This window comes from Globicephala melas, chromosome 16, assembly GCF_963455315.2.
Source record: "Globicephala melas chromosome 16, mGloMel1.2, whole genome shotgun sequence".
In the NCBI taxonomy this organism is placed as follows: Eukaryota; Metazoa; Chordata; class Mammalia; order Artiodactyla; family Delphinidae; genus Globicephala; species Globicephala melas.
In genome coordinates this window covers 633,399-657,137 of record NC_083329.1, presented here as the reverse complement: position 1 = coordinate 657,137, position 23,739 = coordinate 633,399, and the positions used below count along the sequence as shown (strand labels likewise).

General features: G+C 63.4%; 1 protein-coding gene across 3 annotated transcripts in view; it reads left to right on the top strand.

Moving 5' to 3' along the window:
* Positions 1-23,739, top strand: part of INPP5A (inositol polyphosphate-5-phosphatase A) — a 179,590-nt gene that overhangs the window by 153,751 nt on the left and 2,100 nt on the right. For all 3 annotated transcript variants that reach the window (XM_060285981.1, XM_030832149.2, XM_060285980.1), the window contains exons 10-14: positions 4,917-5,012; positions 5,144-5,218; positions 11,006-11,079; positions 20,821-20,932; positions 23,545-23,613. In XM_060285981.1, the coding sequence (XP_060141964.1) occupies positions 4,917-5,012; positions 5,144-5,218; positions 11,006-11,079; positions 20,821-20,932; positions 23,545-23,613 (426 nt within the window). The remainder of the gene's footprint in view (positions 1-4,916; positions 5,013-5,143; positions 5,219-11,005; positions 11,080-20,820; positions 20,933-23,544; positions 23,614-23,739) is intronic.

Genomic DNA, 23,739 nt, shown 5'->3' with positions numbered 1-23,739 from the left:
GGGGATGAAAGCTCCGGAGCGGGGTCGCACGCCAAGGGCCGGGCATGGGGCCCACCCGCCAGCCTCCCGCCCTCCCCCTGGGCCCTCCGCACAGTAACGGTGTCGAGCAGGCTGGCCCGGCCCTTCGCTGCAGAACCAGCGCTTCCGTCCAGACCAGCTCATTAGTCTCCCATGGGGCCAGAAGGAGCCTCGTCCAAGGCTAAAACAGGGCGGCCAGCTCACCCTCCCCAGCGGTGACCCACTGCGCAGGCGCAGACGGCCAAGCTGGGTCCCTGATGTGGTCAGGGGAGGGGGAGGTGAGGACGCTACCAGCTCCCTGTGTTTTCGGGAACATGTGGCTCTGTGACGGGGCAGGTGGAGTTCCCGCCCCGTCCTCACTCGGGAAGGACCCCAGCGGCGCAGAAGCTGTGTCCGGTCTGGTGGGACGCGGTGTGCAGCGGGCCTCACATTGGAGGCTGCTGGCTGTCCTTCCAGAGGGCCCACGTCCAAATAGAGGTGCTGGAAGCCAGGCCCCAGGCGGCAGGATGCCACCACGGGGACAGAGAGGACCCTGCGGGGCTGGGGGGGCTCCACAACGTCAGGAAGCTGCTCTTTGGGTTATTTTTCATTTCAAGGCTGTTGTATTTTCCACTTGATGGAAAAAAAGGTTAATCCAGCCCCCAAGGTCTGAGCGGGGGACGGGGGACCCCGTGTAGGTGCCGGCTCACCACCCACGCCCTTGACCGGAAGCGGCCTTGTCACTGGCAGGTGGGTGCCGCTGAGAGAATGCTGGACCTCCAGGGGGCTGGACGCCCTTGGTCCCGCTGGTTCCTGTTTCTGGGGGCCCGTTCCGTGGTGTGAGCTTCTCCTGGGGGCCCAGGCAGAAATGGGGGCTCCGCGTTCCGTCCTGCAGGGGGTCTGCGTTTCAATAAAAAGAGGAGTGCTGTCCTCTTACTCAGAATGAGCTAGAACGTTTCCAGTATCGGCTGGGAGTGTCTAAATTTGGGTGCCAGAGTGGCTTGGTGGTTCGTTTTGATTTTGTTTAAACCTCGCTGCTCCCCACGTGGAGGAGAAGAGCGCAGAGGGCTCTGAGGAGAGACGCACGGGGTCGGCCACTGCCTGTACCTGAGACGGCCGCAGTCATCTGGCCACACCGGTTTTCCTCGCTGCCTGAAATCAGGATTAAACCTGCCCCACCCTCTGTGCAGCCCCATGAGTGACGGCACGCCAGACAGTGACCCCGCTCACCGCTTCTGAGCTCAGGCCCTGACGAGCCCCCTTCCCCGGGTGCAGGTGTGTGGGGGAAACCAGAGCGGCAGGGGGCAGGAGGCCACAGGGATGGACTGCACGCGCGTCCCCTGCTGCCCACCACGCTCCGCAGCTTGGACTCCTGGTCACCTGTCTGGGCCCAGCCGTCCCGGGGACCCTGGCACTCCTCGGAGCCTCCTAGAAGCCAGGGCGTGAGGCCCGTCGCTGAGAACGGGGGTGCCTGCGGCTCTCGGGGACCCGGGGGGCTGGCTGCCGGAAGGGGGTCCGTGCCTCCACCAGCACCCAGTCTGTGTCCGACTCGTAAACAGCTGCCAGGATAACTCGGGAACGAGCGTCGTTGGGGCAGGAGGCGGCCCCCTGAGCCCGGCCCCTCATCTGCAGGCCCGAGCGTCCTGCGGGGCACGAGGGGAGGGCGCCACGTGCCAGGCTGGCAGGGAGCACCCTGGGGGGCGAGCCCCAGCGCCTGCTGACCCCTCCCCGTGCCCGCACCCTCCGCGGGGTCTAGAACCTGCAGGGCAGGGCCCACACTCGGGCTGTGGGCCAGTGGGCTTCTTCGGGGTCCCTCAGAGACCCCTGCACGCTCACATGTCGGGACTCTCGACTCCGGTGGAGAGAGACCCAGACGCAGTCCCCAGGCCACACCGGGCTTTGCAGACAGAAGCCAGACCAGCTATTCGTGTTCATTCGAAATATGCTTCCAATACCTGCGTCGCTTCCTATGTTTTCTCAGGTGGAGAAAATAGGTAGAATGGAAGTGTGTTTTGATTCTCTTTTTGCCTCTGAGGAGAGAACAAACCCGCTGGGCCGCTGGGCAGGCCTGTGACGATGGGGCAAGCCCCGAATTTCTGTCCTGGCCGCCTGGGAGCTCTGTAAGACAGGTTGCGTCCCCTCAGCTCTCCTCCACACCGTGTGGCCTGCCGGCCATTCCCTGCCTGCCCCCAGCCCCCCTCAGGCCCTGTCTCCACCTCTCACGCTGCCACCCCGGCCTTTGCCCCACCAGGGCCCTCCACCTGGAACCCGGCTCCATTAGCTCCGTTACACGGTCACCATCTCTCTAGTTACCCCGACACCCAGACCCAGGCGTGCCCCCCTGTATACACTGCACGTCCTGGACGCCGACCACAGGTGCCCGCCGACCACAGGTGCCCGCCGGCCCGGCCTACGCCGGGGTCCTTTGGAAACTTGGGGTGTGTGTCAGCTGGGGCTCCTGGGGGATCCCCTTCCTCCGGGCCCAGCGTGCTGGGTCCAGACAGAAGCCGGGTCTCTGGAATCACAATAACTGAGTCTGAAGCCTTGGCGAGCCATCAGTAAACGCAACTGAGACGCTTTTTTTAATGCCTGCTACCTCTCGAAGTGGATGCACAGAAGAGAGCCTTATGGCTTTTATTTACCATTTAGAAGCTTAGTAATTACAATGAGAAAACGACCGGTGTGCCTCTGACCTCCACAGACGGAAGCTTACCGCCCAAACTTTCCAGAAGGCGCGTCGTGACCCAGACTCTGAAACCCGCCGTATCCCCCAGGTCAGGCTTCTCAGACTCGAATGTTCCCGACCAGCTCCTGGCTGACCCCAGGGCCTGTCCTCGGGTGCGGGGCTGGCTGTCCCCCCACCCCCGCGCCAGTCTGGCAGAGAGCAGAGTGGGTTCTGTAAGGCCGCGTTCGTGGGCTTGCCTGTGGGGACCCCAGGGGCTCTGTCTGTATAGAAGTTGGACCCTGGTGGGGAGCGTTTGTGACGGCGGGATGGGGGCAGTAGGGGGGGGCAGCCCTGGGAGGAGCGGGGCCAGCTGCACAGGCGCCCTGAGCCCCAGGGGGCTGTGCGGATTCAGTGGCTGTAAGACTGCGGGACTCGCAGGAAACGCTGCACGCTGCGCCTCTGGGCTGACACCGGCGTGGGGTCCTGTGGGCACCGCCCCAGCAGCCTGTGCCCCTAAATTCCAAGTGAAACACCAGGGGCTCCGGGTGCCAGCAGGACAGTGCTGGGCCGCCTCTCCCGTGCCCTTCCTGCCGCTGCTGATCGTGAAATGAATCTTACGTGGCTCTTTAAGATAACATTTGGGAAATTGTTTTCTCCTTTCAAAAGAGGAAAATGCCCTCCTGTAAGCAGGCGAGCCGGAAAGGCCCTGGCCCAGGGGTTTCTGCATGAGTGGTCACGACTGCGATTGAAAGGCCCGCCCGGGAGGAGGCCTGGCGGGTGTGGGAGAGAGGCCCCTCCAAGGGCTGGGTCAGATGTTTATCCTCTGGGAGCCCGTCTGAAGTGGCGAGAGATAAAGCAATTTTTTAAAACGTTTCCAGCAGATGCCTTTGGGAGAAGACCATGAATTTCCTGAATCGTCGGGCGGCTACAATGCCGTCTGCCTGCCGGGCCTCCCCATTCACTGGGCTGAAGCCACTTAAGCGCATTAGCATCTGGATGGGGTGACCTCCTCACCGGGGGCTGGGCAGGGTGGCTGCGCTGGGCCGGATGGTCCAGGCGCTTGTTCTAATCCGGCCGTTTGAAGGCGGCCAGACTGATTTGTGACACATGAGTCCAGAAGCCACTGTGGGGGGCTTGACCTGAGTAGCTGTCTGTGCTCTGAATGTCAATGCCTGTCCTGGAACACGCGGCCCAAGGGGGATCGGCTTCCGGCTTCCGGCTTCCGGGCCTCCCCGGGCCCTGGGGCCTGTTGCGGGAGGATGTCCCGCAAAGCTGGCTGCTTTGAGCCTCTGAGCCCCGCGGCCTCTGAGCCCCGTGGCTCTGCCGTGAAGTGACCTCACGAGGGCTCCTTAGACAAAGAGGGTTTTTTTTAAGTCAACATTAGTTCAGTTGCGGTGGTCTTACTTTCTTTCTTTTTTTAATAAAAATCACCTAGTGCTTTTTCCAAAACAGCCCTATCGAGGTATAACTTACACACGAACTGAAATCCAGCTGTGACCTTCTCACCCCACCTGGCCTCCGCGGCCCCCGCTCTGTCCTTTCTGGACTCCGCGTGGATGGACTTTCCCGAAGGGAGGGGTGCGGGGCCTGGTCTCCGCACATGCTCGCCGGCACTTGCCGTACACCTGGGGTGTCTCTCAGCCCGTTTAGAGCTGCACTTCGTCTCTGCGGTGTTGGTGTGGTCAGCGCGGCCCTGCGGTGCCCCTAACTGCACCAGGCCTCGCGGCCTCTGCGCCAGCCTCCACCCTCGTCCTGACTGGGGAGCAACCCTGTTTAACCCCCATCCTGCTGCCTTTCCTCGCCCCACACCCAGGTTGGGACAGGGAGGATTTTCTAAAGGAGTCTGGATTTAATAGAGTTTTCAGCCTATCTGCAGTCAGCCTGTCACCCGTGCCCTTCCGTCTGCCCCGCCGCAGCTGGTGGGCGTCCCTGCCCAGGGCCCCCGGCGTGGCCTCTGTGTCCCCCGTGCTGCCCCCGGGGCCTGTCTGGCTGCCCTTCACTGTCCCTCCCGCTGTGGCTGTGGAGGACCGCCAGTCAGACTGTTCCCTGCCCAGCCTCCACAGGCCCCCTGGTCCCTGGTCCTCGGGGCAGCCTGGGGCGGCGGGCAGAGGGCCGGGTGTGCGGCCCCGCGTGTCTGGAGCCGCGGGTCCCTCCACGGGAGGTGTGAGCCCCTGAGCCGAGGTCGGGGAGCGGTGGAGGCGGGCAGCGGGCTGGCATGTCTCCGGGGACTGAGCTCCTTCCGTGTCTTTCCCAGACTCTCTGCACAAAGGCCACGATGCAGACCGTCCGGGCCGCCGACACCAACGAAGTCGTGAAGCTGATATTCCGAGAGTCGGACAACGACCGGAAGGTGAGCCCCTGCGCAGCTGTCTGTGCTCTGAATGTCAGTGCCTGTCCTAGGTGCGGGGGGTGCCGTGCCCGGTGGGCCCCGCGGCGGGAGAGGTGGGGCCCCGCCTGCTCTGACGGCCCTTCCCTTGGCAGGTGATGCTCCAGCTCGAGAAGAAGCTCTTCGACTACTTCAACCAGGAGGTCTTCCGGGACGACAACGGCACCGCGGTGAGCTGTGGCATCCGACGTGCGGCTGGTCCCCTAGCAGCTGCTGTGGGGTGGCGCTGGCCCCCGGCCCCTCCCAACGCCCCCGCTTCCCCAGAGCCATGCTTCCCGGTGCCGTCACAGCCTGTGGGTCGGCTCCTGAACCCTCACCCTCCCGTCACTTCTCCACTGGGCCCTTCCTGGGGGCGCGTCCTGCCGCCGGCTGGGCTGTGGCCACCCGCCTCGCTGCCTGTGCCGGCCAGTGTGGCTCTCAACACTGGGGTCCTCCCCGGTGAGAGGCAGAGGGCTAGGAGCTTTGGCTGCGGAACCCCTGGTTCAGGACCGGCCCACAGAGGCCTGGGCTTCCTTTGGAAAGAAGAGAACCACCGTGCAAATTGGCGGGGGCATCTCTGTGGCTGCGAACGCACATGTGTGCGTGTGTGTGTGTGCAGAGGGAAGTATTGGTATGTGCGAGCGGACGCCTGCCGTTCAGACCACCCGGCGGGCACGGCCCCTGCAGCGGGAGAGGCGACGGGGCCCTGCGCCTGCGGTGCCCTTTACTTCTTGTGCGCCAGTTGGGCCTGCTTTTGACGCATCGGCGCCTTAGGGCGGTCGGGACGCCTGCGGGAGCCTCACCGCACGCCCAGATGTGCACCTGTGCCTCCCCCTCCCGCCTCCTGGGGGCCTTTCTGGTCTTCCCGCCCTGGTAAGGGGCCGTCTGTGCCATTGTCCCCATTTTCAGTTCCCGGTTCACCGCACCCCGCCTGCTTGCCACCAAGGCCATTGTCACCCCCCAGGGGCGCCTTTACCCCAAAGGCCAGGGATGGGCTTGGATTTCAGGGCCTGCCTCCGAAGCGCCCCCCCGGGACCTCACCCCTCATGGGTCAGCTCCCTGGTCCCCCTCTGCCCCCAGCTCAGCTCTTGTGCCCTGGGCGCCCCTGAGTGGCCGGGTCACCCGTTGGGTCTTGAGTTTCCAGCTCTGGACGGTGCCTCTGTCTCGCGTCTGCCTCAGGCCCCTCCGAGCACCGGCTCCAGCCCGGCTGGGGGCTCCATGCCTCTGTGTGGGAGGACCCCTAGCTCTCGTGCCAGGCGCTCAGAAGAGGGCTCACGTCTAAGTGGAGAGGGGCTCTCCAGATGTCCAGCAGACTCTGCCAGCCCGTGAACCCGCCCTACCTTCCTGTCCTCCCCGGAAGCCCTCGTCCCCCGCCGGGCCTCCCTCGCCTTGCACGTCCGGCAGCTCCTGGGCCTGGACTCGCCACACGTCTGAGTCTGCCGCCCCCGGCCGTCGCCCCCCCGCCTTCTTCCCGACCCCTGCCCCTCTGTCCACCCCCAGCCTGGAGCCCGCCCGGGCCTGGTCACACGCCCACCCAGTCAGGCCCAGCTTTGGGCCTTGGCCACCTCCCACCGCCGTCGGGTAAAGCCCGGGACCCTGACCTCTCCTCCGAGGCGCGGATCATGTCCGGGGCCTCTGTGCTGACCCCCCCACCCCTCCTGCAGCCGCACGGGGGGCACCTCTGCCCCCGCGGATGCTCCGAGCCGCCTCACACACTTCCCCCTGCCTGTCGTGCTGCGTCCCCGCGTCCCCGCGGCCAGTTCCCAGCTCGGCTGTGCAGGGGGCCTCGGGTCCCGGTGCGGTGGGCTCCTGCTGTGTCCCGCAGCGCCTGGGCTCAGCACACGGCACTCACGGCTCAGCTGCGGCCCTGCTGGGCTGGACGGGAGGCTCTGTAGGGCGCGGCCGTGTCTGGCTGCCGTTCTGTGACTTCCCAGGCCCGGAACACGTGGGGCAGGTTTGGGGACACGACGCGTTCAGTGTGCCTGTGTGGGGTGAGGTGCCCAGGAGACTCGGGGTGCCGTCCGCTCCCTGGGCAGCCGTGCGACCCTCTGAGCTTGGAGTAGGGTGGGCGGGGTGGGCTTTGAGGGCCCCTAGCACAGAGACGGCCCCTCGAAGCCAGGGACAGTGTGGTTACCAGGACGAGCAGAAAGCGGAGACGCCCTGGGAGGGGAACGGTGGACACAGAGAGTGGCGCTGGGGTGGCCAGGGGGCCAGAACATTCTGGAAGGAGCCAGGACACTGGCGAGAAGGAAGGTCCACCGTGTGAGGGAGAAACAGGGTCCTGAGGCAGGTATGCGGGGCGGGGGGGAGGGGGCACGGGGATGTCACGGTGGGTCCAGAGTCCCCGCTGCCCTCGGTTAGCACTTAGAGAATGTGTCACCACCCTGGAAACTACAGATGTCACCGTTAGACATAAGATCTAGTTCTGTATTTATTCACCATGTGAAATTGTGCTCCTTTAAGGTGGAGCAAAGTTAGTTTGAGTATCTGGGAGAAGTTTGAGGCTGACTCAGATGAGAAGACGCAGTGGAGTCGAAGCAGAGACGAGGTCTACACGTGGGTCTGGAAGGCCCGTGGCCCCGCCTGTCGGGTCAGGAATCTCCGGGGAAGGGGGCGGCCTCGTGCGTCCCCGTGGTGCAGGGCCGAGGCTCCGCGGTAACTGCCCCGGCAGCTCGGCGTGTCAGTCCCACTTGGGAGGCGGGCGTCCAGACCCCCCTGGGGGACGATGCATGGCCTGCAGAGCCCTCAGAGGACATCTTACCTTCACGCGAGACGCCCACAGCAGGATGGATGTGCTGCTCCGGCCTCGGCCCCCAAATCCATCGCATCCTTGATCAACCACCAGCCTTGTTCCCATCTGACAGAAATTTAATTCAAGCTGGCTCTGAAAATAATTATTGTATTTTAAGAGTAGTAATCATTGGCCGGGACATGATTGAATGTGTCCATGCCTATTGACTTTTTCTATGATTTATAGCTTTGTTTAGTCGATATTCCCATCGAAATTGTATAATTAATTATAAGTGTGGCTGTCAGGGCTGCAGGATGGAGTGCCCTGGTGAGGATTTGGAGAGATTAAATTTTCTGCGGCTGTCCCAGGGCAGGGCGCGTGAGTTTCCACCGCGCTCGGCCTGTTGGATAGAGATGTTTTCTGGGTGTGTAGCAACTGCTCCAGCTCGGGGCGCATCGATTTTCCGGCTCTTTCCCTTTATCAGCGCGGCGTCTCTGCAGTAACTGAGGAATGTGTGCAGCCGGGACAGCGCCTGACAGATACGTACGATCAGCCACCGCTTAATCATCGTCTACACACGCCCTGCTCTGTTTTTCACTTTGTAATCAAGAAGAACGTTAAAGATACATGTGAAATTGGTTACCACTTGAGAAAAATCTCAGAGAGATACAGATTACCCTTTCAACAGAAATGCACTGTCATTTCTAATCAGAAACGCCTCACGCTGGCCTCCTGTGGCAGCAGCCGTGGCTCCATCCCCCATCGTTCCCGTGGACTCAGGGCGTGGAGCCGTGGGGGCCGTGGGGCAGCAGGAACAAAACACAGCCCCGGGTACAAAGCGTGTAGGAAGCACTCCACAGTAGAGTGAGTCCACAGACATCAGATAACTGAATACTTGATAAAAATTATAAGATGAGATTTAAAGGTATTGAAAACATGAAAGCATCAGAAACATAAACAGATACCATACCCTGAAAAAAGTAGGCAGATTAAAAGATATGAGAAGTGCTAGCAGCGGTCACTGAGGTGGAAGTCTCCACAGGTGAGTTAAGTGTCAGGACGGACGCAGCCGGACAGCGGAGCTGAGACCCCAGCGCGGCGCGCAGACCTCGCAGGTCGCTGGGAGGCAGCGCCTGGAGGCTCAAGGCGGGGCCGGAAGGCCTGGTCCTCAGGAGCTCGGCGAGTCCTGAGCCGAACGCCAAACGCGAAGACGGAGCGCAGCCCGAGCGCCAGGGCCCCACAGGAAGGACGCGGGCAGCGGGCCTTGTGGGAGCGACAGCCGCCGCCAACCGAGGGATCGGCGGGAGGCCCCGCGGCGGGGCCGGAGCCGCGGCACTGAGCGAGCGTGCGGGCTCTGCGGACACGCGCGTGCCCGTCGCGCACAGGACGGGGCGGCGAGCCCATCGGGACGCCTCGCGGACTTACCGTGTCCAGGATATTCCTCTTCTTCTCTCAAGGGTCTGAGAGAAGAAGTTGGGAGAAGCTGAAAGGCTTGGCCGCTCTCGGTGGGCGAGGCTCGGGCCGCTCAGCGCCTGCAGGTTCCCAGGTGCTGGACCGAGTCCTCTGGGTGGGGGAGGCTAGTCGTCAGGGGTGCCGTGGATGCACCTCTCCTGACGGTCGCGCCTGCCTGCAGCCGCCACGCAGCATCACGGCTGTCTTCCCGTCTGACCTGCGAAGGCCAGGAATTCACGCTTGGAGCGTTGTGGATGAGACATGCTCGCCGGCCTCCGCGGGGGGGTGTGTACCTGCGAGTGTGATGCGAGGGCATCTCTAGGCCCACATGCGTGCAAACACGTGTAAGCACAGGACTGGTCCAGGCCTCACGCTCATGCTTCACCACCCCCCTCACACACACACACACAGTTCTCCTCCATCCCCGGCACCCCTGAGGTGCTAACTCTGCAGCCTTCCAGAAGCTGTTTGGCCTGGGCTGCTCCCTGGAAGTGGGGTGTGTTTCTCCTCGATGCAGAGGCAGGGGCCACTGGGGCCGGGAAGCTGAGGGGCTCAGCCGTCCCCCCATGCCCGCCCCCGCCCTTCCCCTCCCGCACCCACAGCTCCTGCCCTGTGCCTCCCCTCCCCCATCCCAAAACCCTTCCCCCACCCCATGCCCCTCCCCATCCTGCATCCCCTCTCCTGGCCCTGCACCCCTAGGGCCCCCGGCATGGCCACCAGGGGGTGCTGAGTAGGGTGAGGTTTGCCACGGGTGCTTCTTCGCAGCAGATATGGGCTCACGAGTGTCACCTGTGGGGTCCAGTATCCAAGCCTCGCCAGGCAGGGTCCAAGGTTCTTTGTGCCCCCGTCTCCGGGTGTCCAGGATGCTGCAGGACCCTGTGTGAGACTGAAATCAGGCAGCTGTGTCTGAAGTGGTCCCGTCTATGCAAAAGGAGCTTTGGTTTATCCCCCCACGCAAACCACAGACGCCATCAAGGGCTCCTGCCGGGGGAGGTGTCAGCTCTGCCTCCCTCTGACCGGCCGATGGCTGGCCTGGTGCACGCAGGCTCAGCGGCGAGGGCCACGTGCAGGTGGCGTAGGTAGCAGCCTGGCGCCCGGTAATTGCTGTGGCACGGCACCGCTAACTGCACGCTCTGGGAGTGATGGGTGAGGTAGCAGAGGGAGAGGACGGGTGTGGCCTCGGGCTCCCGCACAGCTGCAGGGCACGTGAGTGATGACCGCGTCCCCAGGGTGTGCGTGGCCACGGTGGCCAGACACTGCCAGTGCCCTTCCCTCCTGGGGGCACGGTGCCCCGTGGGGTGTGGCTCTGAAGCGTCCCTCAGGGCCAGGTCTTATTTTTTATCTTCCCGTGTGAGGTCAGTGCTCTTACTCTCTTGACTTAGTTTGGGCAAAACGGTGTCCCCCCTGCTGGACACTGCCTGAGGGCACCTCGGAGGCGACGCCAGCGCCCGCGGCGGCTGCACCGCGTGGTCTCAGCAGGGCGAGGTGGCCCTGCGTGGCCAATCAGCACAGGTAGTGTGGGTCCAGCGCCGGCGGCAGAGGGGCTGAGTCCGGAGCAGGGCTCGCACAGGAGGGCCTGCAGGGTGCCCCGGTCTCTCCGGCCACACGCCCGGGGGGCCCGCCCTCGGGAGGCCTGCACGCGGCCCGGGTGATGTGCAGGGCAGGTGCTGGAGCAACACCTGTTTCCAGGAAGTTGCAGGTCCCTGCTGCAGACAGACCCTCCCCCAGGGCTTCTTGGTGCCCCCTGGGAGGCAAACCAAAGTGACCCTATATTTTTTCTGTTTCTTTCTTTCAGCTCTTAGAATTTGACAAAGAGCTGTCTGTCTTTAAGGACAGACTGTATGAACTGGACATCTCGTTCCCTCCCAGGTAAGGACCGCCGCTCGCTGGGCCAGCAGGTAACTGCCCTCCTGTCCGTGCATCTGTCTGTGCCCACCTGTGCCTCCTCCCCCTCCCCCACCCCCACTGAGCACAGCAGGGGTCTGTTCGCTCCTTTCTCCCAACATGGCCTCTCAGATTAGCCTACGAGGGACCCACACAGGCAGCTCTGTGTTCTGGATCTTTCTGGAACCGTCGTGGCGTGGGCTTTGGTTTGGTTTGTCCGTGTTTGTCTTTCTCGGGTATGTAAGCTTTTGCTGGGTTTTGCTCTGGTGTTCCCAGAGTCTTGAAATCTGCAGGAATAACAGTGCGTTCCCTCCCGACCAGCCCGGGGCTGCAGAGGGCCGGGGTGGGGGGAGAGAGACGATTACGAAGTGGCCAGGACACTGGGTGGGCGCTCGGCCTGCGGGCCCGTCTGGAAGGACACGGATGCCGCATCACGGGCTTCTCCCACCCATCTCTCTCCTTTCATGGATTCCAAGTACGAATTCTCATCACTTGGGAGAAAATGGGCCTTCGGCAGGTTCAGGGAAGCTTTCTTAGGTAGACGGGACCTGGTGAGCAAGTGGGGCCGAGAGCGCTGCCTGGCCCCCCCTCGTCTGCGTCGGGCCTGGCAGTAAACGCGTCAGATCCACGTCAGGGAACGGTTGGCATCAGAACGCGCTGGGGAGCCAGGTCCTCTCAGGCTCCCTCTGAAGGTCACCCCCTGCTTCCTGGGCCACACTCCAGTGGTCAAACGTGTGCAGGCTTGAAGGTTCCCCCACCATCCACTGGACATGGGACTCGCTACGGGTCCAGGCTCTGGCCAAGGCGGCCGGGCGCTCGCAGCTCAGGGTCGGCGCCCAGACCAGCGGTGCGAGGTTCAGGGGCCAGAGAAGCAGGGACCTGGGCCCTTGGGGTGCCTGGTAGCCTCCAGCAGCGGCTCCAACACCTGTGAACTCGTGACTCAGCGTTTCAGGATCAGAAGGGCGGCCCTCAGCAGCGCCGTCCAGGTGCTGACCACCACGTTGCCCTCAGTCTCTGACGCCACTTTAAACGCACACATCACGTGCGGTGAACCGTGCTCCCAGGTGCAGCTGAAGTCGAAAGACGTCCCGAGGGACTTGTTCAGCCGCGCCTCCTGAGGGTAGTGCCGGGGTCTGGAGCGCCCCTCCCGCTTGACCGGGGTCCAGCGCCTCTCTCAGGGCTGTGGAGCCGGCCAGGAGGGAGGGGGCCTGGGGCTGCCAAAGGCATAGCCCTGTGGACGTGTGCCCTGAGCTGGCGTCAGCCCCTCGAGCGTCTCCCAAAGGCCGCAGCCTTGAAGGTCACCCAGGTGCGAGGCGCAGAAGATGCAGGCAGGACCGGCCACAGGACCTCGTGGTCCGTGCTCAGGTGGCCGAGGGACGAGCCCCCACCCCTAGGCAGCAGAGAGACTGGCACGTCCAGAGTCGGGAGGGACAGGGCTGCGTGGTCCAGTCAGGCCCCGGCTGGCGGTCTCCAGGAAGCAAGGGCCGTGCCCCCGGAAGGCGGCCGTAGCCCCGGCCTCTGAGATCCCAGTGGTAGGTGGGGGTGGGCATGCTTTGGTGCCAAGCCGGAGGAACTCCAGGGAGAGCCTGGGGTTCGTCAGGGTACCTGGGGCTGCGGGCACCTCGAGGGCACCTGCGCTCAGTCTGGGGCACACCTGCCTCGGTGTTTGATGGACTCGTGTGGCAGGAGAATGACCCCGAGAGGTCCCGCCCTCGTCTGGGAACCTGTGGACGTCCTGTGACTTTGCAGGTGCGTTAGGAATGTGCCCTGCTGTAGGGGTGGCGTCCTGGGCCGCGGGGCCCCCCGCAAGCCCATCACAGCAGAGGCCCCCGTCCTCCTGGAGGTGGCGGCCGCCACCCGAGGGAGGTGGCCTGGGCGGGGCAGGCCGCCGGGGGCACTGGGAGGACCATCAATTTAGGGGCCGGATTTTCTCCCTTTAACTGGGAAGTAGCATTCGAAGTCTTCTGAGGTGGGAAAAATCGTGGTTTACAGACTGAGTCATCAGCTCCCAAAGCTGGGGGTCCAGCTCACGGTAGGAAATATACCTGGCCTGTCAGCCCTGTCACAGCCAGTGGTGCAAGACCCAGCAAAGGCTCCTGAGGCCTTTCCGGCCACTGCCTGGCTCAGCCATCCCCCCCCCCCACTGCCCAGGTCATCTCCCCGCACTGTCCAAGTCACCCACCCCTCCCCCGCTTCCTCCCGCACTGCCCATCTTCCCCTCCTCTGGTGCCTGGGTCACACCCATCCCCCTCCCTTGGCTCTGTTGCATTTTAAAAGCATGTTTGTGACCATCGGGCAGAGCTCACAGCCCCCCTGGGTTGCCACGTGGGGTCTGGAGGGCTGTTCCAGACGTGGGACAATGTCAGCGGAAGCAGAAGCGGGACAGCAGGAGGGACTTGGTTAGAAACGGTGGCTGTGTGGTTTGGTACCCAGATGTGGTCTCTGACTGTGCCGGAAAATAAGTGATCTCAGGCGTGCTGTGTGTGTGTGTGTGTGTGTGCAGGAGCGTGAGCTCCTTGCACACGTGTGTAGTGTGTGCACAGGATTGTGCATGAGTGTATTCACCTGTGCACACTGGAGGCACGTGTGGGTGTGGCAGCGCATGGGGGTGGGTGCATGTGTGTGCACGGTATGTGCACGTGTGTGCAGGGGTGTGTGTGTACCTGTGGGTGTGTTGCAGGACGTATGCGATCGGATTATAGGCTGATTGCGTGTGTCTGTGCAGTGCATGGGCTTGCGTGTGTGCATATAGTATCCACACGTGCACAGATATGGGTGTGCACACGGAGTGTACGTACATGGTGTGGGTGTACACGTGTGCATGCAGAGTTGTACGCATACATGGTTGTGTGTGCAGACGTGTGGTATGTGGGTGTATGTGCATGGGTGTGTGCAGTATGTCTTGGGGTGGGGGTGGGTTGTGTATGCACATGTGCACGGTGTGTGTACGCATGGACCTGTTTGTGGTGTGGGTGTGTGTGCGTGCGTGCAAGTACATGGCTGTGTACAGGTGTGCATTGCACAGTGTGGGTATTGTGTGCATGAGCCGTGTTTGCACATGTACATGGTATGTGCACATATGAGCGAATAGGTGTTTGCATGTACATGGGTATCTACATGGTGTGTGTGCATGTGCATGGTGTGTGCCTGAGCTTGTGTGCAGTTCGCGCATGTGGTGCAAAACTCGTGTGTATACGTGTATGCACGTGTACTTCCTGGGTGTATGCACTGCACGGGTGGGGGTGTTGCTGGGGCATGCAGGGGGTGTCCTCTGTGCACAGCTACCAGCCTAGGGCCATCTCCCGCTCTTGGAAGCTGTCGGGGGCATCTGGCCTGGAGCGGTTTCCGGCCTGGAGCGGTTTCCTTGCAGACCGTCCATCTATCGCTTCTCTCCGAGCTGAGGGGTGGGAGCCACTGAGGAGCCGCCTGAGGAGCCTGGCACCCGGGCTGCCCTGGTCCTGCGCGGGGAGGGGCAGGCGGGGGCAGGTGGGCAGGGGAGGCGCCCTGGAAGGAGGCAGGAGTCTGCGGGGGTGCCCGCCCGCTGCACGTCCTGCCCACAGGGCCGTCCTGCGTCCAGGCTCCACCACGCTGCCCTCTTTGAGGTGGAAAGGCGGAACCTCCCGCTTCTGTTTCTTCTGGTGTGGCTGAGCCCGTGGGGACCTCTCCGGAAGCCGCGCTGATCAGTGAGGGACACCACGTCTGCGTTTGTCTGCGTGGCCTCGGGCAGGGCGGGGTGTGCATGTGGCAGCCCCTCAGTCACAGAGAAGGGCCACGCCAGCCCCTTCCCACGCTCCCGAGGCCCGTGTCATCCTCACGACTGCGTTCTGTGAAAACGGCCCTTCCCTCCCACGTGGCCAGGCGGTCGGGACAGAGGCGCGTGGGCTCCGAGGCCGTGGGCCCTCGCGCGTGGCTCTGGGCGTTTGTGGGGACGGTCTGTGCTTCACTGGCTGCCGGACTCTGGCCCCTCCTGGGGGCGGGGCCGGGGGGTGTGGGCAGTGTCCGTTCAGGGGGTAGTGGGCACCCCAGGCCGTCGTGCCTGTCCTCACCCAGCTCTCCTCTCTGTGAGGCCTGTTTGCCAGCTTGTCAGCCAGGGAATTAGCGAGAGCCATGGGCATCCCTGGTGCCAGCGGGCAGTGCCGCGGGAGCAGGGTGTCCTGAGCGGCATCCTCTGGCCGTCGCGCCTGGTTTTCAGAACCTTTCTGCGCCTTTTGCCTTTGTTATCCAAGCAGTGGACTCACCGCAAACTGGCTGCGGAGTCCTGTTCCCCGTTCTGGTGGAGGCGAGCACCCAGCTGCTGGGGGCCAGGGGCTGGGGGCGGGGTCAGTGCAGAGCCTGGAGTGGAGGCCACCGGGGCCCCCGTGGCTCCAGGCTGTGGCTAATCGCATACCCGGGACAGTCCTCAGAGATGCTCGAGCAGACAGGTCTCCTAAGGAGAGCGAGGGGGCGGGGGCGAGTTTCTCGAGCAGAGGCGTTCGTGACTGTTCTCCGCGGGCTCACAGAACTCCACTCCTAATGGATCGTAACTCAGTGCTGTGTGTCACTTTGCTGGAAGAGGTGCTAATATTTCAGGCGTTTGTAGAGCCTTCAATTCTCGTTCTTCTCAGCCTCGGGGACAGTTTTGCACCTTCGTGAGGGACAACCACGAAGTGACCGGCGGGGTGGGGTAGAGGCAGGGAGCGCGGCCAGGCCAGGCTAGTGGGCGCACGGGGTGCCCGCCATGGAGACCCTCCGGGGCCCACCCTGCGCTCCAGATGCCCGCCAACCCCAAGTGGCCAGGGACGGCACTCGGGGCCAGGCCAAATGAAGGCCTTTAAGGCCACGTGGTGTTTCCACGTGCTGGTGACGTAAAAGGCTTTAAGTTCGTGCTCAGAATAACTGGTGGGCAAAGAGTGTGACGCTGGCGCTGGCATGAGCCGTGCCCACCTGGTCTGTCTGTGTGACCGGCCTCGAGGCCGGTTGTTTGCAGTGGACGAGGCGACAGTCAGCTTTCCGCGTCCTGCGTTGTCATCCTGTCCACCCTCCCTGCTCTCCGGCCCAGCGTCCGCTTGCGGCTCCCACTCTCAACCCGGATTTGGGCCGATCGCGGGAGCCCCCCTTTCCTCTCCCCAGGATGGCCCGGCGTGAGTGGCAGTGCTTTGGGACGCCCCAGAGGTGACCGCCAAAGCCTGCCCTGTGCACCCAGCAGGGAGTTTCTAACTTAGAGTGTCTTTCTGAGTTACTGTCGTTGGTTTTAAAATAAAGAGATCAAAGTATGAATATGAGATGGCTTAGCTGCCTTTTCCACTAATGTGGTGGCAGCAGGCTTCCCGTGGTGTGGAATCCTCCCGCGGCCCTGCACGCAGCCCTGCCCTGGACCCAAGTCCCTGTGGAGCGCTGCTGCCCACCTGTGCCCTCAGAACCGCCCCTGCCGCAGGAAGCCTCCCGTCACTGAGGCTCGAGAATTCCCAGAGGTGGCGGGATGCGCCCCACACGCTCCCCTCTCGTCCCACTGACTCCTAAACTGTGTCTCCCAGGCCTGAGATTCAATCAAGGAAGTATTCGCGTGGCTTCGCCTGGGTGGGGCTGAGGAGGGGACCGCCCCCAACACCATGACAACAGCAAGCAGCGTCTCCGTGTAATCGCAAACATAGAGCTTACCTTCCAGCCCCTGACAGGGTCTCGGGGCCCCTGGGGGTCCACACGTCACGGCCGAGAACTCCCCAAACCTGGAAGTAACCAAAACGCCGCCTTTAGCGGATAGATGTCGGCCGCTGAAGCGGCCGGACCGCTGCTCCCTGCGGGCCTGGGAGCAGCGGGAACCAAGGGGCCGGGCGCTGCTGTCTGTGGCGCGGGAGCCGCCGGGGTGTGGAGGGGTGCTGCGGCCCCTGCGCTTGTGGCCCTGCGTGACACGTGTGCCTCAGAGTGAAGCTGACCGGGGAGGTGGACAGACGCACAGAGTACACACCTCGCCAGAGAAAAGTCACACCTTCCCAAGGACGGACAAGAACGCTCCACGGTGGGAAAGAGGTTTTTACTGGGCAAGTTACTTACAGAGAAAGATCCAGTGAGAGCTTTCGAAAAAGACAAAAATATACACAACACGGGGATGAGATATATCACACGGCAAAACTATATACAACACAGGGATGAAGTACACCACACGGCAAAACTATACACAACACGGGGATGAGATATAGCACACGGCTCTGGCCAGAGGAGGCCGTCTCTCTTCAGTGGATACATTTATTTTTATATTAAAGATTCGGAGGCACTTTTCAGACTTCTTTTTGGGCCATAATTCAACTTTGGACCATCTGTAGATTCCTGTCTGTAACCATAAATATAAGATGGTGACATTTGGACAAAAAGGCTGAGCTCCCTGCTGTGTGCCCGGCCTGGTTCTTGGGAAGGGAGCCAGGAAGCTTGTCCAGCTGGTCACCGAGCCCCGGGTGGACACGGCCCACACCGAGGCACGGGGACCAGCGCTGAGGGGCGAAGGGCCAGGGCACCGGTTACTCGGGAAGCCGCCGGTCACCCCACGGGGATGCTGCGGGCACCTGTGTCCACAGAGCCGGGTCAGCTCTGTGGCTCTGACCACGGGCCCCTCCTCCCCACGGCAGTGTGAATGTTATTGCCCAGTTCAGGGGCAGCTTCCTTCCACCTCCTTTTCTTTCCCAGGAGTCTCAGGTGTTTGGAAACTGGGTTCCTGCGCGGCCACTGCCTGCCAGCCTCCGGGGCTGCCAGGCACGGGTGGACGGTCTGCCGATTCGCTGGCCGCGCGGGCCCGTCTGCCCTCAGCAGGGCCATGACTTGGGAACACTCACGTTCTCCCCGAGCGAGAAGCCCAGGAGGGTCTCCCCCAGCACCCCCAATTCTCCGCCTCCCGCTTCGGTGAGAACTGGGCCTGTCTGGCCAGGTGCAGGGGCCCCCGCCCCCTCCACCCTCAGGGTCCTCCTGAGCCCGCGTCTCTCGCGCACGGCGGCCGGCCCTGAGGAGTCGGGCGGCCGACACAGTGGGCCTTTGTGCCTCCGCGGCCTGGCTGCTGGCCTCGGGCCCTGGTGACACCACCCGCCTGCCCGCCGCTCAGATGCAGGCCGAGCCTTGTCGGCAGCGCCCTGGCAAGGGGGCCGCTTGCCCACATCCTGCATCCTGCGGGAAGGAGCCCGAGGGGCTGGGCGGACAGGTGGGCGATTGTTAGCTTTATCGCAGGGCCATTCGTTGTGGCGTCACTCCCCACCGTGCGGGGCCAGGCCAGCGGCTCCGTCCCACGTCCCCGCCCTGCGCAGCGTTTGCTTTCAGATAAGTCCGCGTGTGCAGCGAGCATTAATCATCGGCAGCCCCGGCAGGCAGCGCTGGGCCATCCTCGGAGTGGCCTGGGCAGGGCCCCCCTCTCGGGCCCATGCCGGCCTTGCCCGGCCTGTCTGCACCGGCACCGCCCTGCTCACTCCTGGCCTGGCTCTGGGAGTGGCTGGCCCCTTCCGGGAGTCTGTCCACAGCAAGGGCCCCCGGTCCGTGGGGTGAGGGTGCCGCCCCCAACCGCCCTGCCCGTCCTGGCCAGGGCGCCCCTCACGGCCGGCTTCTTTTGCCTGCTGAATCACACGTGGGCAGGCCCCACGGCAGCAGCAAGGTTGAGGACACAGACTGAAGGCCCGGGGGGAAGCTTGCCACGGCTCCGGGCCTCCCGGGCCCTTCCCTGTTACTCCTCACCAGGCTGACTGTCCCCGTGATGGCCCGTCAGTCAGCTCCTGGCGGTGGACGGGGGGCTGGACTTGGGACCGGACACCCTGTGACGATGGCTTTGCGGTGTGCGTGGGGACTGTCCGTCACGTACCTGCGTGGGCTTTTCGTGCTGTTTCTAATGCAGGACGCTTGCCCTGGGCAGGTCCCCAGGGGGCTCTGTGGGCATTGGGGCGCAGCCTCAGTGGGACCCCTGATGGCCAGGGCTCCCGAGGGCTTTCCCGTAGCAACAACATCATAGGTGCAGCTGAGGGTCACGTGGTGGTTCCTGAAGCCCCCGGGACTCGATCCCACTCCCGTCTGCGCTGCGTCTCTGAGGGATGCTTTGAGCCGGCCCGTTCAGCACTCCTGGAGCAGCGTGCGTCTGCGTGGCTCCTGCCTGGCAGGGAACGTGGGCGAGGCCCGGGGTGGCCGGCTCCACCTCCCAGACCTCCTGTTGACTGCAGATGTCCCACCGGGTGAACCTGGCCTGCCCCGCCTCACGGTCAAGGACCAGTTTGGGTGGGCTCAGAGCACACAACCTTCCTAGCCCTGGCCACAGCCCTGCCGGCCACTCTCTCCCCTGACCTTGGCCTCCAGTGGAGGGGGCTGGGGGCTTGCTCTGTGCTCAGCACATCCTGCTCTGGACACTCAGGGTCGGCCCGTGCGGACCCCGATTCCTGCAGCTCCCGGGAGGATGGGGTGGGCAAGCGTCGCTCCTTCAGGACCACAGCCAAGCTAGGCTGGGATGTGCCTGGACAAGCCCGCCGTTGGTCCCCCTTTTCCCTGAAGGACGTTGTAGGGTGGTCAGCGCTCTGTGCCGTCAGCAAGGGTGATGCTGTTAGAAGCAGAGATGAGGGACGTTATGTTTGGAGCCATGATGCTGCTTTGGGTCTGCAATGAACTAAATTCCTGCAGGGCCTGGGGCCGGAAGTCGCCGTTTCTGGCGAGAGTGTGTGGAACACTCTGGAGGATGGAGTAGGCTGAGAGCCGTTAACTCAGGTTCTGCGGACCCTGACCACGGGCCACAGAGGGAGGGAGGAGGGGCAGAGGCCCCATGCGAGCAGGTGCCCAGGACAGAGCAGCTCAGGGAGACGGTGGCATTTTTCTCCTCCAGCTGAAAGCACAGGAAAATTTAACAGAGAGTACAGTGCCATTCACAGCAAATACCATGTGGTATTTTGGAGCTGGTCTAAAAAGCACATTAGACCTTGGCAAGGAAAAAATTTAGACTGTATTGAAGGCCATAGGAGATGCACCGCGAGAAGGCAGACCCGCCATCCTCGTGGGTGTGCAGGGAGCACGGCTGAGGGTCCCCCACAGCCCGTTAGTTCATTCTGGGTAAATGCACCTGCTGTTAGTTCAGTGCAACCCAATCAAAATGCCCACAGTGGGCAGTGCAGAGCCCGGAGCCGGAGGTTCCGGTGAGTTCTGGGCCTCAGCCAGGCGGCTAATGTCGGGGTGTCAGGGGCTCAGCTGGTGGTCACAGGCCCCACCTGCTTCTCGCCATGTCAGTCGGTCGGCTGCGGTGGCCCCATTCCCAAGGGGCCCCAGGCGTCTCCCCGCTGCCGCACCGGGCCGGTGGGCGGGAAGAAGGGCCCATGCGGCCAGGGCGGTAAGTCAGGGCCAGGCACACACTCCGCCGCAGCGAAGGTCCAAGGCCACGGCCCCGGGCACCTGGGCGCTTCCGAGGTGGACGCCTCGGTGGGACAAGGGTGTGCGTCATTCTGGGCCCAGGCGTCCGTAGGCTTCTGGGCAGGTTTTCGTTGGGCTGTAGGCCGCATCCAGAAATAAAACCAAGTTTAATAGACGTGTCCATGTCCTTGGGGAGGGTTCATCTGAAGTGCTGGGGGGGACAGTCCTTTGACTTTATTCTGGAAACTTCCATCTGCCTGTTCTCACCCTGGACAGGCTTGGCCTTTCTGAGGTGCGTGGGGCAGAGCCCACACCACCCTCCCCCGGGCACGGAGGAGGGGCTGGAGGAGGGGCCCCGTGGCTGCTGACCGGTGCCTTCCTGTCCTGTCTCCCCAGCTACCCATACAGTGAGGACTCCAGCCAGGGCAGGCAGTACATGAACACCCGGTGCCCCGCCTGGTGTGACCGTGTCCTTATGTCCCCGTCCGCCAAGGAGCTGATTCTGAGGGTAAGTGTCAGGGCTGCGCGGGCCAGAGCCCGGGCGGGTGGGGAGCCTCGGGCCAGGGGACCTGCCCTCCTGCCGGCCCGGATGAGCCCTGACCCCGTTCTCGGGGCTGGGATGGAGCCCGACCTCCAGTGTCTTTCTGGATTCAAAATAGGCATAAACTGTCACCAGTGCTTTAGGAATCGTTTTAGTTTATTGTGTCCTCGGGGGAGTCAATGAGCTCTTGTCTTCGAAAGAGCTTGGGAGCTATGAAGTCCGTCCTTATTTTCCTAAGTTGTAAATCAGAGCCAGAGTCACACTGGGGCTTGAGAAGTTGCAGATGCACGGCCAGCGCTCAGGAGGCAGCCCCGTGAGACCGGCACGGCCAGCGCTCAGGAGGCAGCCCCGTGAGACCGGGTGCGGGGAGAGTTTGAGTTTCCTGGAGTTTCTTGATTTCCCGGGGTTTTTCAATGCCCACATTTAACACAAGAGGACTGCTCTAGAGAATCAATATCTGCATTGGTTTTGTCAACCCCGTCAGTGAAAAAATATAATAACGAGGTGCATTGATTCATCAGGGCAGCGGTCTGGCCTCTGCGTGATGTGGGCCGCCAGTTAGGAGGGGGCAGGAGGTCCCCACGGCCCAGGCCATCCCCCAACCTCAACCCAGTACGTTTTGGGCTCCAGTCACCACCCTCCACAGCCCCCGAGGCTGCTGCAAGGAGCCCTGTCTGCGCCACTGGGCCCCGGGGCCCTTTACCCAGAGACGCAGCCAGGAGGGCAGAGCCCCCTTGGCCTGCCCAGGTGCACTGCCCAGGTGCTGCCCAGGTGCAGCAGCCCCTGCAGCCCCCCTCCAGGAGGCCCCGCTGCTGGCCTTTCCGGGGTGGGCCGGCCCTCCACGCTCTGCCTTGAGCCAGAGCCCCCGGGTGCGTGGGGAGGGAGGCCGCTGGGCCCGGGTTGGAGGTGGGGACGCATCGGGTCTGCGGTGAGCTTGCTCTGACGGGGCCTGGGGGCAAGGGCCTGCGCCCGGCTGTGACACACCCGCCCCCAGAGCACATCACAGAGGACAGGCGCTGGCTGGGCTACTCCCACAAGCAGCCCTCCCGAAGGGAGCTGCACGGGACGTTGGCCCTGACCACACAGACCCGGGCAAGCATGCCTGGTGCCGGGCCCCGGATGCAGCCCTGCCCTCTCCGCTGGGCCTGCCCTTGGGGCCCTGAGATGCCATGTGAGGACATAACGGCTCACACCAGCAGGCGAGCTGAGCACAGGGCTGCGTCCAGAGAGGGTGCCTCAGGGGCCTCGGGGCGCAGAGAAGAGGTGAGTGTCCTCTTCCAGGGAAAAAGACATCCTGCAGTAAACCCACCAAGACAGCAGGAGTGCGTAGGATGGTGAGGGGGTTGCCCAGGGCTGCAGACGCGTCCAGCAGAAGGCGGCACTGCAGGCTGTGTTACCTGCGTTCACATCATGGCAGCCTCGGGGCCCGAGATTTGATGCTGCAGACACAGCGGGGACAGAGCTCGGCTGGGTGGCCCAGTGTGGGGAGGGCCCAGCGCCTTCCTTGTGGGGGGGAGCCCCGGCAGGCCCTCCCCTGGGGGCTGCCCAGCGGGCGGCAGGCGTTACCAGCCCCCTGGCCGTGGCACGAGCAGCTTCCGCGGTGTCATCCATCATGCCACGCTCGGTCACCTCGGCATCATGTTCGTTCTGCCTCCCGGCCCCGGAACACGGAGGTGGCGGGCGTGCTGATGAACGCGCAGCGAGGTGTGCGGCGCCTGCTAATTTGTTTATCTGTCTCACGATTATGCACTTGGAGATCACAGTTTTATGCTGCCTTTGTAAATTACCACGCTGCGCTTGAGCGTTTCCCCACTCCGGGGAGGTGCCGTGATGGCGAAGGATGCGCAGAGGGGCCTGTCTTTATGCCTTCTGGCAGCGACCATGCTGGGAAGTAAATCTGACCTTAAGCTTCCCGCTGCATTAAAGATGATTCAGTTATAGTCTCAGTCGCTTCAGCCGAGGGTGTGAAATCGTGGCCCAGCTGGAGCCACAGCCGACCGACTGCGGGAACACACCCTTGGCCGCACACCTGGAGTTGAGGTGCCTGTAGGCCGGCAGAGGAGGGAGGGCACCCTGTGCACACAGCCCTGCGTCACTGGGCGCAGACCGCTGGGTGCGGCAGCGTGGCGTTCGGGGAGTCTGTTCTCGTTTGAACAGGGAGTTCTGGGTCACAAACAAATGGCAACAGGACAAACAGGAACCGGTGGGCTTCCTCAGTGCCGGGGGCACGGCTGGAAAGAAAGCTCACAGCTGCCCCGACTGCGGCGAGCATAGTCCAGGGCCCGGCCCAGAGGCAGAGGGGAGCTCGGGCTCCACACCAGCGGCCCGTGTCGCCACCTCCCAAGGCCGGAGCCCTCCCACCTGGGACAGCCGGGTGCCGAGGTGCTGCCCGGACTGCCCGGACCTCCCTCCTAGGGTCCAGAGGCACACTGGCGGCTCTGAGCCGGCCGGAGCCCCACGGAGACGTGGGCGGGGTGGCCACGGGCGGAGCATCGCTGGGCTGCCTCCCGCTCGCTGCTCTCCCAGGAAACCCCACCATTTCCGCCTCCCATGCCTCTCCCTCTGTTTGCTTTTCCCAGTCGGAGAGCGAGGAGAAGGTTGTCACCTACGACCACATCGGGCCCAGTGTCTGCATGGGAGACCACAAGGTGACAGAGCCGTGCCGCGGTCTGGGGGCTGGGCCCGAGGGGCGGGCCGTGGGGGGCTTTCCAGGCTGGGGGCCGTTTCTGCTTCTACTGCCCCTCTTCTCCGCCTCCTTCGTCTGCTTCACAGAG